The following is a 14,394-nucleotide window of genomic DNA, read 5'->3' as shown; positions in this document are numbered from 1 at the left end:
ACGAAGGCAGTGTTCATGGCATAGCTGAGGGCAGGGCCTTCCCTCCACAGCACGGGTAGCTGGGACTCCGATACCCAACTATCTGGGCTCCTCGCCCGCCTCCTCCTCTCTAATACTGGTGGTGACTTTAAGCTGTCCCGTCACCCATCTAAGTCACCAGGGACCTCCTTCACAGTACCTCAGTTGACTCTTGAAAGCCCGGGGGTACCCACTGCTTGTCACTACCATCTGGCTGCAGCCCAGAGGCAGAGAGACGTTGTGGAAACACTAAGAGTGGAGAAAACTCAGAAATAATGGTCCCGAATGTCAAGAACCAAGGACTAGAGGCTGAAGTCTGGATCTAGCAGCAGGAGATGAAAGATAGACAGGGCCCCTGAGGGTCAGCTGGCTCGGCCCCTCAGTCAGCAAAGGACATGGGCTCAGAGGCCGGAAGAGAATTCTCCAAGGTCAGGACAGGGCCCTGATGGTCTCTCTTGGGAAGTCTGATTGAGAGCCAATGCATGTGGACTGCAGAAGCTTCCAGATCTTAGGAGGTCTGTCTCACACACGCCCACCAACCGAGAAGTCCGGGCAGAATGTGACGGCAAACCACCATGCTGTATCTGCAGTCCCGTGTGTGAGCGGTCACAGGGAGTGGGGTGAAGATGGCGTCTGCTGTCATAGCATTAGTTCAGGTGGCCCCTCAGCGGGGTGAGTTCTGAAAGCACTGGCAGGTTTTAGAACGGCTGATGTCAGAGCTGCAGCTCAGGGTGGGGCCCTTTGTCCCCTGCAGTTGCTGCTGGTGCCAGGGTTAGCACCATCCGTGTCCATGGGTGGACATATATGACCGGGAGCTTTGCAGATGGGGAAACTGAGGCCTAGGGAGGATGAGTCAGGTCAGCCTGAGCTTGGAGCTGTGCCAGTGACCCGCTGGCCTGGTGACAGTTGACCTGCACCACCTTCCCGGGAGGCCCACTTCGACCTGGAACCCATCTCCAGCTTCCTAGACAGGCTCTGGACATTTCCTCTCACCTGCTGGCTGGCTTCCATCAGCAGGGACATTCCCAAACAGCGTTCCCCACTCCCGGCCCCACCCCCAGGTCAGGTGAGGGTGGGGAGGGGCCAGGAAGGACAAGGGCAGGCCTGGGATCTGACCTGCTCCCTCTCCCTCTCTCCCCGCAGTACTTCACCTACAGCGTGCTGCTCAGCCTGCTGGCCTGCTCCGTGTTCCTGCAGATCAGCTGCATCGGGAAGCTGGTGCTCATGTTGGCCATCGAGTTCATCTATGTGCTCATCGTTGAGGTGCCCGGCGTGACGCTCTTTGACAACGCTGACCTTCTGGTCACCGCCAATGCCATGTACGCGGCACCTTCTTTGCGCCTCTGCTGGCTCTGGGGAGGGGCCAGGGTGGCACCGATGGGGGGAGCCTGGGTCCTGGCAGCACAGGGAACCTGCGAGGAAAGTGTCGTCCTTCTGCCCAGGCCTGGTTACAGGACCTAAGGAAGCACGCAGGGTCATAGGGTCTTGTGCTGTCCCTGCCTCCCTTCCTTCCCAGGTGGGGGATGCCACAGGTAACCAGGCCCCACTTCCTCTGTTTCTAGTTGGTTAGTCAGCGCTCACCTCAGCCATGGGGCTGAGGAAGGCAAGGGATTCTTCCGTTCATCTACTCGGCTGTTCTGTCGTTATTGCGGGCCTGTGATGAGCAGATCCCTGAGCCAGGCAGGGGCAGGCAGGGCAGAACAGGTAACCCAACTCTTGTCTTGTGACGAGAGCAGCACATGGGAAAAACTGAGCCTGGATGTCAGATTCAAACAAGGCCTTGTGGTGGCTGTGTGGGCAGGTGACAGGAAGACACTGCCATCAGGACTGAGTACTTGACGCTGGCTTTGAACTCCTAATCCTCCTGCCTCCTCCTGGCTAGGAGCCAACGGGCCCAGCTTTGGAGCCTGATTATTGGCTTCTTTTTATTCCCGCCCCCCAGCCCTTCTCTCTCTCTGTTGGTGGTAGAGGTAGATAGTGGAGGCCTCTGCTGTCCAGCGGCCCTGGCTTGACTCTAGGCAGAGCTACACAGTAAATAAATAATGCAAGCCATGTGTGTCATTTAAATTATTTTCAGTAGCGATAATTTAAAAGGCAGAAAAGTATGGTAGCTTTTCATTATGGTGCTGGGGATGAAACCTTACCTGTACTAGACAAGTGTTCTACCACTGAGCAATGCCTCAGACCAAAGGTGCAATTGATTTTAGTAACAATTCTATATAGCCACTATATCCAGAATACGATCCGTTACAGATATAATCAATTGTTACTTATTAGAAAACTCTTTTCCCTTTCCCCCAGTATATTTAGAGTATATTTACAGGCACAGCCTCCTTTGATGTGCTCTCCCCTTATTTCAAGCCTTGGTAGTCACCCATGGCCAGCAGTTGCCCTCTGGGATGGTGCAGGTGCAGGGTACCCCTCCACTCCCTCCAGACAGCAGCACGGGGCTGAGACAGACAGGCGGACAGGTGGCTATGGGAACAGGGCAGACAGGGTCTCGGGGAAGGACCGAGCAGCCTTGGTCAGGGTGGCCAGACGCTGGCTAACGTGAGCTTTGTGCAAGCCTTACCGCTCAAGCCTTGCTGCCCTTGGATGAAGAGGGCCTAGGACAACAGAGCAGAGCTTTAGGGACACAGCAGAGGCTGGGGGACAGGGGGCCTGGAGGCTGAGCAGTCTCCCCAACTTTTCTTCACAGAGACTTCAGCAACAACGGGACTTCCCAGTGGTGAGTGGACCCCTTTCTGTGATAGGGCCCCAGCCTCCCCTTGGCAAAGAAAATCTATGGGGAATCACCCTTCCCGGGTAGGAGGGTCCTTGTGACAAGGCACAGTGCAGAAATAGCTGGAAAAGGCAAGGAGGCCCTTGGTCCAGGGGCAGCCGGGCCTGTCGTCAGCCCCTGGACCGTTTTGATTTCCATACTGCAAGGTGTTCTGAAGGCTCCGGGGCACTTTCACCTGGCCTAAGATTATCCCACCAAGGATTGCTTTCAAGCTTTCGCCTCCACTCAGAAGCCCCGAGCTCAATCCTTTAAGTCACAGAGCTGGGGATGGAATCTGCTTCCCTTCCCTGCGGGCCAGGTGCCGGCTCTGAGGTTAGTCCTGCATCCAGGAGGGTTGGGCAGGAGCCAGTCCCAGCCGTCAGCGTTTGGACTGTGCCGGAGGTGGAGGAGCTTTAGAGGGAGCGCTTTCTATGCGCATGTAGCAGATTGACAGGAACATGGCTATACAGTGACAGCCTCCATCGGGGGAGGCCTGCTCCATGCTGGGTGCCTCATGGAGCACACTGTACGGTATCTTTCTCCTTACCAAAGTCTGGGAGTGGGGGCACCACCCCATTTTACAGATGAGGATAAGATCACAGGGTTGGCGTGCCCAGCAGTGCCCAGAGACAGGGTGGTTAGGCTTGACTCCGCCCTACTGCTGCTGAGTTCACTACTTAAGGTGATCAGAGGGGTTCACCCAGTGGCAAGAATATAAGGCACCAGGGCAGGAAGAACCACTGCCCCCACTGCCGGAAGGCTTCCCGAAGGAGGTGCCTCAGGCAGCTTGCACAGGAGGGGAGGGGCAGGGGAGCTGTAGGGGGAGGAAGAGGGCTGAGCAGTCCTCAGAGTCTACTGAAGTAACAGCATGAGCTCAAGCCTGCTTACCTGTCCTTGGCAGCCCTGAGCATGCGACCAAGGTGGCGCTGAAGGTGGTGACGCCCATAGTCATCTCTGTCTTCGTGCTGGCTCTGTACCTGCATGCCCAGCAGGTGGAGTCCACCGCCCGCCTGGACTTCCTGTGGAAACTGCAGGTGGGTGGCCCCGGACTAGAGCTGCATGGGGGAGGCGGCAGGCCTCACTGTGCTCACTGGAACTTGGTATCCTGCTCTGGTGTCCTCCTGTCGGCTGCCCTGTGCTGGTGGCAGGCCTGCTCCCTGCTCTCTGGGGCCCAGGAGACGGAGCCCTATAGCATTCCAGACACACTCACCCGGACAGTGTCTAGACTGGACACTGGGGTCCCAAGCACTGTCTCACACTGTCTGTCTGTGTCTGTGTCGTCGTCGGGCGGAAGTGCCGGCAGATGTGGCGGGCTGAGCTTTGATGGGTCGCGAAGTACCCAGTTGGGCGCTAGGAGGGAAAGGAAGTCAGTAGAGGGGGGTGGGGCCTGGGAAGAGCCTGGCCAGGTGTGGGTGGCTGAGCATGAAGACTTCTCCAGAGGGAAAGGAGTGTCAGAGGTGGAGGCAGGAAGCCCATCTAGGTAGTACAGGCCAGGGTGGTGGGTGATCAGGGACTACAGTGCTTGACCCTTGCTGCCTTCCCTGTACCTTCCCCACCCAGGACGACACCTAGTGCCTGGCTCGCCAGCTTGCATGCCTCATGCCCAGGGATTGTGTTCGCCTGGAGGAAGGGATACCTAGAGATCAGGCGAGGGGTATGTTTGCTAGCGACAGCCCTGTACCTTGTTACCTGGTGGGCCAGGAGGAGGCCCATCTTAGAAGGGCCAGGAGGAGGTGCCTAAGAAAGCATGCCAGGGAAAGATGGCTTCCAGGTCGGCTGCCTCGACCTTTGATTCCAGCCCGTCCCATGGCTTAGCCCAAGTCCAGCCTCCACATCTCTCCTGGCTCCTCTCCTATTTCCAGACCTTGGCAGGCCACTTCTGTCTCACTTCTCTTTTTTTTTTTTTTTTTTTTTTTGGTTTTTTTTTTTTTTTGGTTTTTCGAGACAGGGTTTCTCTGTGTAGCTTTGTGCCTCTCCTGGAACTCACTTGGTAGACCAGGCTGGCCTCGAACTCACAGAGATCCGCCTGGCTCTGCCTCCCGAGTGCTGGGATTAAAGGCGTGCGCCACCACCGCCCGGCTTGTCTCACTTCTCTTAATGGCAAGATTCAAGATTGCTGGCTGGGCAGGAGACCCCGCTTTTGGTTGGATGCTGCATGCAGGCGGCCCTCTGGTAGTTCCTTCTGTAGGGTGTACTGCATGGGATCTGGCTGTCAGGTCCTCAGTCCTTGGTGGGGGTGCCCTGAGGCTGGGGGCCCAGGAGCATTGCTAACTGTTTTCCCTGGGGGATGCCCCCCCTAAAGCCCTGGCTGTTGGTGAGCTAAGATCCCACTCGTCATCCCTCTTCTTTGAGAAAGTCCCCAGAGTTGACCAGGCTTTGTGGGGCACAGAGCCCATGTCCTTCCATCTCTGCTCACACCTCCACCTCTGTCTTCCTCCATGGCTCCCTGGGGTGCCCCTCCCAAGATGGTTGCCACTGTGCACCCTGGCTGTGTCAGAAAGGCTTCAGGCAGAGGTAGCCTGTTGCTCGCCTCTTCTGAGTGGCTCAACTCCAGCCGGGGTGAAGCCCTAGAATCCAGAAAGGATGGGAAGCCGGGTTCCTGTGAAGCTGAGGCCTCCCAGCTCCAGCTAGGTCTGACCCTCCCAGGCTGAGTAGCAGTCCCTGTCTCCGCTACAGCAGGAGGGACTGTGTTGGGGAAAGGGACAAGACTTGTGTCGCTTTGTCCGGAGGCCTTGCACTAAGTTAAAGCCACTTGAAGCTTCTAGTTCTCCTTTATCACTAATGTCCTTCCACTCTGTCCCACAGGCCATAGGAACAGGAGATTATCCTTCCCTTTGACGTCCCTCCTGCCACACCCCTTCTGCATTTTCATCTCTGTTTTTGGTTTGCTGTGTGTTTTGTGTTTTTTCATACATGCAGAGAGATGCAAGTGTGTGTGCAGATGCATGGATGCCTGAGAGTGCGTGAGGGCCAGCGAGCCCTGGAGATGCACTTATCTCCACCTGGAGGTGCTAGGATTAAAAACTTGTCCCACCATGCCTGGCTTTAAAAACAACCAATGAAACAAACGAGAACCAAAACATGGGCTGTGGGGGCCGAACGCAAGTCATTGTGGTCATAAGCCAAGCACTTGAGGACTGAGCTCTCTCCCCAGCCCTGGGCACATTTTAAAATAATCTCCCATCTACAGAAGTGCTGCAAGAGCTACAGAATGAGGTCCAGCGGTCCCACTCTTCTAGTTTGCGTTTGTACCCCACCCCATACTTTCCGACACGTATCCATCTGTGTTGGATTCTCCAGTGTCTTTCAAGACCAGGCCACGCACTGCCGCCTTCCCCCTCCCTGAAGGAACTCACCCTGGTACTCTGGCCACATCATGCTTTGCCAGCTGTCCTGATTCTGGCTTGAGCCCTTTCCTGGAATTCTCTGAATGCACTCATCAGGTCTCCTGGCTTTTTTCAACTTTGAGTCTTAACCAGTCATAAAGATGTCGTTAGTCCAAGTCCTTGTGCACATGTGGGCCGTGCGTTCCTGGAGGAGAGCTGGGAGAGGTGCTGGGCGTAGTCAGTGTCTACAGCTGTCACGGTGTGGAGCCTATCACCCGCTGGAGTTGCCCTCAGCCACACTTCTCCCCTCTGGATACCTTTCAATACGATGTTACAACAGTTTCCTGATCTTCAGAGAATCATCAGCTTCAGCCTCTGCGTCCATTGATTCTTCCCCATGTCTGCTCACATAGAGATGCCAGTCGGTAGTTTGGTGTGATGGCACATGCCTATAATCCCAGTACTTGGGAGGCAGAGACAGGAGGATTGCTGCAGGCTTGAGACCAGCCTGGTCTCTATAGCTAGTACCAAATGAGCCAGGGCTACACAACAGGGTCTGTTCTCAGGCTTCCCTCACCTGCCAAAGAGAGATGTCAGCCTTGATGCTCTGCGTCTGTCCTTCCTTCTTCCTAGGTGGCACTGGACTATAAGAAGTCCACAGACATTAATCTGCTTCTTCGTTTACTCATCTATATTATCACCAGTTCACAGAGCCTTAAGCTCTCCGGTTATGATCTAACCCCTTGATAGTTATTTTCATGCTCACCTCACTGAAGGTTTGGCTAGCACACATTTCTCCAAGCCGATGGCTGCCACTGGACACATCTCTACCATTCTTCCAGCACTCCCTTCCCTCTGGGCATAGCAAAAATGTCTCAGCTTTGTGGGTATTTTCCTGGCTTCAGGCCAGGACTCAGTGACCCCCTTCAAGGACTTCTGACTCTTCCTGGAGGAGAATCGTGTTTAGAAACTGAGATCTGAGCACTCAGTGGCTCATCCAGTCCTCTGAGGACACAGCTAGGAAATGTGTATCAGTGGCTATGGAGACAGAGAGCCTCTGCATGCATATATGCTGACGTGTGTACACCACTTTAGTTTATAATTTTTAAATCCTGAGCTCCTTCCAGAACCCCCTCTTCGATCTAGTGCCTCTGGCTTCTTTCAGCTCCCCCACTCCCCTGCGGTGAGAAACCCCCCTCCCCTTCTCTCTCCTAGTGACGGATAGCTTGGTAGTAATAGCCCCCGGCCCTCATGCTCCCTCCTCTGTCCTTACCTCAGTCCCTCTGCTCTTTGTATTCTGCCTCCCCACCTCCACAGTGGTCCCTTTGCTTCCCCAGGTTCTAAGGGCTATGCACTAGGATGGGGACATTGACTCCAGTGCTGTGTGAGTAGAGTGGCTTGTCCTGGTCACCAGCCTATGTTTGCTTTCCCCTGAAGCTGACCTGCAGGCTTGTGAGGACAGCAGGTCTTTCTTATTCTTCTTGGCTTTGGGAGGCTGGGAGGACAGCAGCCAGCAGCCAACAACAGAAACATTCCAGCAGCAGGCCTTGCAAGGGAGAAGAGGCCGTGACTCTCCAGCCTTTCACTGCCCTTTGCTTTTGCACCTGGCTACAGCCCTGGTAGGAGGGCGTGTGCCGAGAACTGTCTCAGAGGCAGGTAGGTGGCTTGCTGTTCATGGGGAGAGACATGGTCAAAGTGCCCACCTCATAGGAACATGAAGTCACCAGGCTAAAGGCTGGGCAGGAGATCGGTGCACACCATTGGACTTACCTGGCAGCTCAGGTTGGCAGGAGTAGGGATGGAAGGTGTGCAGAGGTCGCTGGGTCTCAGGGTAGCCCGAGTTCTCCCAGCCACAATTCCAGTGGTTCCAAAAGTCACCCAGCTGTAGAAATGAGATCCTTTTACCTGGGACTCTCCATGCCCTCTGGTCCTGTAGCCTTGGGAAGGGGTTCTAGATCCTTCTCTTGAACAGCAACTGTCCACAGGGAAGACCAAGACCCTGAGATATAGCTATGGCCCGGCTGGAGAATCTGGTTGCACTGAAATGTCTTTTTGTAGTGGAAAGCCCAGATACACTGGGTGGGTCTTTTAAACATCCCTGATATTGATACTTTCTCTGCCTGCCAGCCCACACAGCCACTCCCAGGAAGGGGACCATTTTGTCTGCCATCAAGGGTGGGGGATACAGCTGACTGCACTCTGTAATCCATATGTGCCACTCTGGTCAGGTGGCTCCTTACCACACCTCTCCTGTGTAACTCCCCCTCTACTTCAGCCTCATATGGGCCGGTATTACCTTCCTGCAAGAGCTCTGCACTGGAAGATGAGTGGCCAGAAACTCCATCTGTGCAGACCCAGGACCCAAACTGGGGGAACCAAAGTCAGTGAGGTGACGTCCCCTCCCCACCCTAGCTGACATCATTTCCCCTGGCCTGCTGGCCTTGGCTGGCTCCAAAACAAGTCTTCTCTAATGGGAAGCAGATATGGGCAGGACCCGGGCCAGGTTCCTGAGGGACCAGTCCGGTAGAGTTGTTCTGGCAAACTGCTTTTCTGATTGCATTTCCTAATCTTGAGAAAATGCAGGGTTAGAGCGTGGTGGAGGGCTGTGTGGATTTGGATCTCTGTTCTCAGCTGCCGGTTCCAGTCTTGGGGAGATGTGTGCTCCCTTCTCTGCTCCTCTCCTCCGCGTGTTTCGTTTGCCAGAGGCAGTGGATCGTCGGCCGCTCCTCCCGGTCTCTCCTCATGGTCAGGCATGCCGTTTGGAGAACACGAGAAAGCGGAGACTGCTGTGAGGGGAGGCAGCTGGCACTTGCTTGTGGGCACCCTGAGCATGGTAGAGCCCTTTCTGTCCCCTCTCACTGGGCCCTCTATCCCCAGGCCACGGAGGAGAAGGAGGAGATGGAGGAGCTGCAGGCCTACAACCGGCGCCTGCTGCACAACATTCTGCCCAAGGACGTGGCTGCTCATTTCCTGGCCCGCGAGCGGCGGAATGATGAGCTCTACTACCAGTCCTGCGAGTGTGTGGCCGTCATGTTCGCCTCCATTGCCAACTTCTCTGAATTCTACGTGGAGCTGGAGGCCAACAACGAGGGTGTCGAGTGCCTGCGGCTGCTCAATGAGATCATCGCGGACTTTGACGAGGTGCTCCCGGGGCCCCGACATGTCCCTGCTGTCCCCTTTCTCTGTCTGGCGGAGGCTCCGAAGGCAGGAGCCTGGCTGTGTCCCCGGCGCCATCATGGCTCCTGGCACAAATTACACCTTAAGTGTCCTGCCTAAGGTCACCGTGTTGACCTGTGGGAGCTGGGGTGTCTGCCCCTCTCCTTGAACTTGAGCCATTGTGGCCCCAAGGCAGAGATGGCCCAGTATATTTTAAGGGCTTTGAGAGCAGGAGGGGCCTGGGCAAAGGAAGAGGGCAGGCAGGACAAGAAGCCATCGCTTCCTTTAAACCCTTGCTGAGCACCCAGTAACTACAGGCCAACAGGGAGGCCTCTGTCATGTCAGGAGCAGGGGACAATCCAGAGGGATGAATATGCAGCACTTGAAGGTCTGCTGCCCCAGGGCATTCAAGTGATTAGTTAGGTGAAGGTGTCTGTGAGGCTTCCAGCAGCCTGGGAACAGAAAAAGTGACTCACTAGATAAAGTTGGGGAGATTTCCATGGGTAAGGGGCACATGAAACTCCCTTGTCAAGGGTATGAGACCTGGTAGTGATTAGTGACCTTGTCCTCCAGGGCTCTAGGTGTGGGTATAGACAGGTAGGCCATAGGTCCTGTCTTGTGGAGCAGTGTGGAGGAGGCCCAGATCTGCCATGGAGCCTCAGGTACCTCCCTCTGAATTGATGCCCTGGCTGTATAAGGAGGGGACCTCGTAAAACCAGGCTTCCATGTCTCCTTCCACCTCCCCCTCCTTCCTGTGAACCCCCATATCCCAGCATGGGAGAGTGACTCAGGCCTGAACCCCTTCTGTTTAGATCATCAGTGAGGATCGGTTCAGGCAGCTGGAAAAGATCAAGACCATAGGTAGCACCTACATGGCTGCCTCGGGCCTCAACGACTCCACCTATGACAAGGCCGGCAAGACGCACATCAAAGCTCTCGCAGACTTCGCCATGAGGCTGATGGACCAGATGAAGTACATCAATGAGCACTCCTTCAACAACTTCCAGATGAAGATCGGTGAGGGGCTGGGGGTGGGGCACTTGGTGGGCTCTCACGCTCATCACGTATCCATGTCTGTCTAATGGCAGAAGGCCAGACTTAGTAAAAATGAAAAGCAGTCAAGCCAAATACTCATTGCATGTTATTAGCATATTGCAAATTTATAAACATATTGAACATATACTCTGATAGCAAAAGTGGAATACTTTATGAAAATAATAATACTGACAAAATGATTTTATTTCAGCTTTTTCTGGCATTTTAAGACAGGAACTCTTGGCAGCCTTCCTACCTCAGCCTCCCAAGTGCTGGGATTATAGATGTGAGCTTCCATCTCTGGCACATTTTAGCCTTTTAAAGCAGCATAATCTTAAGTATCTCTTATGTACCAAGTGCATGGCTGGTGCCTGCAGAATCCAGAAGAGGGTGTCAGATCCCCTGGAACTGAAATTACAAATGGTTGTGAACTCCAGTTCTCTGGAAGAGCAGCCAGTGTTCTCTCTCTAGCCCCTCAGGCAGACTCTTAAAGCAAGGGGGTCAGTTACTGCTGAGCTCTCGGCGTGAGCCAAGCAGCTTACTCTGAACGCTGTGTAGTCCACACAGGCTGGGACAGGCACTAGGGAGGGTGTGATGGGCTAAGCTTGTGTGTCTTCACTTGACTGCAGCCCTGTGTTTGTTTCCAGTACTGAGGATGAAACCCAGGGCCTCACATTTTTTTTTTCAGACAAATGCTCTACTGAGTTATACCTTTGGGCTCCATCTTCAGCAAATGTCTGTGGGATGGCTTTAAGGGAGCTCACTTATTGTGTGTGTATGTGCATGTGGAGGAGGTGAGAAGACAACTTTCAGGAATCAGTTCTCTCCTCCTTCCATGCAGGTCCTGGAGATTGGACTCAGGTGGTCGGGTGTGGTGGAAAGCCCCATCATCGGTCCCAACCATTTTACTCAAGTGTCAACAGTGCAGAGAAAACCCACATCCATCTTTGTACTCACACAGGCCCCCTGCTCCATCCACAAAGTGCTCCCAGAACTGCAGCTCTGAGCATGCCTCTTGTGGAAGGCACAGAGCTGTTTTGCAGCTGCACAGCAGCAGTTCATTTTGTAAAGGGAACTTAGGCAGGCCTCCCTTCCCTTGAGATTTGTAGCGGTGGAAAGCTTTCTAAAGAGCAGATCTTTGTTCTGGTCAAAAGTTTCATGCATTATCAACTCCCTGAGTATGTCTCAAGTCATAAATGATTCAGATGTCAATTTTTTTTAAGTAACAGTAATTCACAAAAATACTGGCATTTCAATTCTCAAAATTAGCACATTAAACTGAAATATTGTATCACTAAAAACCAATATTGTGATCATTAATGTCCCCAGGAGATAGTTTGTTCTGGCCCAAGTGTCGGGAATCAGGCTATCCCTGAACAGGCCACTTACTTTGCCCTCTGGGCACAGTGCTTTGTGGACTGAACCTGGCTGCTGAGGGCCAGGCATCTGCTGGGGTCAGGAGCACCTGCGTATGCCAAGAGATGGATGCTAGCAACGGCAAGCAAGGTGTATGTGGGTCTTAAGCTGATGAGTATGGCTGATTTCTGTCTACGCAGGGCTCAACATTGGACCCGTAGTGGCTGGGGTCATTGGGGCTCGCAAGCCTCAGTATGACATCTGGGGCAATACAGTAAATGTGGCCAGCCGTATGGACAGCACTGGGGTGCCTGACCGCATCCAGGTGAGTACACACTCAGCTATCACTCACAGAATTCACACGAAGGGCTTCTGTTACCAGGTTTTCACTGCAGGCCACACAGTTCACAGTTTCTCTTCAGATCCAAGGGTGATGTGGTAGTCAGGGCTGACTCCCAGGCTTGGCAAACAGGAATGGGTTAGACCTTCAGTACCTTGGACAGAGGTCTGCCCCACTGCTCAGTAGAGGGCTCTGCACAGGTCTGAGGGCTGAGTGTTAATGGGAAGCCTGGGCCTCCCCACCCCAGGTATACAGGAGGAGCAGACAGCTGTAGGGGACAGTCACCCAGCAGGGTTTGCAGTTTTCCAGGCCTAGTGAGGATGCTGGTGTCTCTACAGTTCCAGCCTCCAAGGGGAATGGGACTTAACTTTCTCTTTCTCCATCCTTTGCAAGCTGGTGTCTGTGATCCCTGGGCCTGCAGCTCTTTATCCCTTCCTCCCCTTTCCTCAGACTTCTGGTTCTTCTTTTTCCCTTCTGATACAAGATGTCCTGCCACATACCTGAAGGTCCTGGTGTGATGTGGGAAGTCAGCTTCCCTGGCCTGTTCCTACAAGTGCTAAGTGTACCATTCGTTTCAAAGGCATTTTTGCTGTGTCACACTGCTTCAATGTCCCCTCATTTGTCTGCCCTGCCCAACTGAATGGTTGGGTGCTGTCCAGGGTGCCAGGCCTTTCCCTGCCTCCATTTTGTGCCAAGGACAGGAGGGAGAAAGGCTGTATGGGTAGAGTGTCTAGCTCCCCACTGGGGCCCAGTGTGACACACCTTAGTCTTGCCATGTGGGTTCACTCAGCAATGCCCGGCAGCTTCATGGCAACCCAGCCAATGGGAGTTCTGACAACGCTCAGCGTGGCACCTGTGCCATCCTTTACCCCTCTCACCCACAGGACAGTATAACTGATGAAGCCCCAGTGAGTTTTGTCTGCAGAGCCGAGACAGACCTGGGCTCTGAATGGCATCCAGGGTCTACCGTTGGCTAACTGTAACAACAGGCAGGCAATGCACATCCTTAGGCATAAGAATAATAGAGACAGAGGTGGCGCTCTGTTCTGTCGTGGAGCCATACTCTAGACAAGACCCAAGTCCTACCCTCAGCTATTGGCAGTGTCTGTTTGTCAACTTCCTTGGGAAGATGCTCCTCTGGAAGGCAGTTTACGGACCCCAGCCCATGCTTCAAGTAGCACCTTAAGTGGGCCACACAAGGTTCTTGTCACAGTGCCCAGCACAGGGAGTGCTGAGCACAGCTACCACTACTCTTTTTCTAAGTGTCCCCGAGAGCCCGTGGTGGAGGGCCTCCCCCACTCTCATGTCAAGGCAGCAGCATGGCGTAGGCACACAGAGGTAGGTGTGCCCACAGCAGCTCATGGATAAGGTCACTGATGGCCTGTCTTCTCCCTTCCTGTGCCTCCTCAGGTCACTACAGACATGTACCAGGTGCTGGCCGCCAACACATACCAGCTGGAGTGCCGGGGTGTCGTCAAGGTCAAGGGCAAGGGTGAGATGATGACCTACTTCCTCAATGGAGGGCCTCCCCTCAGTTAGCAAGTGCTGGCTAGAGGTGCCAGCATGCTGGCCTCTGAGGAATGGAACCACTTCTTTGTGCACTGTGGGCAGATGGGGCCTGTGCTCCAGTCTCACAGCCGTGCTGGTAAAATTTCCACTTTGACTCAGAAGCAACTTCTGCCTTTGCTGGTGGGCACGGCCTTTGGCCTAGGCCCAGGGTGCCAGCGTCCTGCGAGCACCAAGCTGACCAAAGATGTTTCCCTTGGCAGAAGATTCCGATAGACTTGAGTTGAGCCTTGAGTTTGACAGGTGCTGCTGCTGCTGCATGATGGAGGTGCCACTGGAGCCTTCATTGGTGGCGCGGCATGGCACACGGTGGCTGGCTGGCCTGAGGAGAGGCCTTGGCCATGATGGGTAGGTAGGCCGGCTCGAAGCTGACTGACCTGGGGGTGTCCAGGGATCTCTAGGGTCTGCTTTTCCATTGTGGAGAGGCCAATGCCCCCTGGTGGTGTTTTGGGGGCAGGGATGCAGGAATCGGAGAGGCGTGGCCTGTGCCACCCTCTGTCCACGCACACAGACAGTGCCCTGTAAGGGAAACAGGACCGTTGACAAGGGGGAGGCAAGAGGACACCAAGCAAGGAGTGGTGGTTCTGAGCAAAAGAAAATATTTATTAAATAAAACAAAACAAGTTTTCTGTGCCCTTCTTTAGACTATGCTAGTTGTATGCGTGTAAGAGACACACAGCGGACGAGGATGCCCCTGGGGTAGGGAGGCGGGAACCCCAACTTGTCTTTTTGTACTTTTTATTTTGTCAATTCTCTCTATTAGGAAACAGCTGCACACAGCAGGGCACCTCTGCTCCTCTGTACTGGATGTGTGTACGTGTGTGTTCATGCTGTGG

General features: G+C 54.2%; 1 protein-coding gene across 1 annotated transcript in view; it reads left to right on the top strand.

Annotated features, from left to right (window-relative positions):
• Adcy5 (adenylate cyclase 5) overlaps positions 1-14,181 on the top strand; it is a 146,578-nt gene extending 132,397 nt beyond the window's left edge. The window contains exons 15-21 of the mRNA XM_059276848.1: positions 1,162-1,337; positions 2,717-2,746; positions 3,681-3,813; positions 8,983-9,246; positions 10,074-10,278; positions 11,853-11,977; positions 13,403-14,181. Coding sequence (XP_059132831.1) covers positions 1,162-1,337; positions 2,717-2,746; positions 3,681-3,813; positions 8,983-9,246; positions 10,074-10,278; positions 11,853-11,977; positions 13,403-13,531 — 1,062 coding nt within the window. The 3' untranslated portion in view covers positions 13,532-14,181. The remainder of the gene's footprint in view (positions 1-1,161; positions 1,338-2,716; positions 2,747-3,680; positions 3,814-8,982; positions 9,247-10,073; positions 10,279-11,852; positions 11,978-13,402) is intronic.
• The last annotated feature ends 213 nt before the right edge of the window (positions 14,182-14,394 follow it).

Source organism: Peromyscus eremicus, chromosome 12 (assembly GCF_949786415.1).
Source record: "Peromyscus eremicus chromosome 12, PerEre_H2_v1, whole genome shotgun sequence".
Lineage (NCBI taxonomy): Eukaryota > Metazoa > Chordata > Mammalia > Rodentia > Cricetidae > Peromyscus > Peromyscus eremicus.
This window is presented reverse-complemented; position numbering and strand designations above follow the sequence as displayed.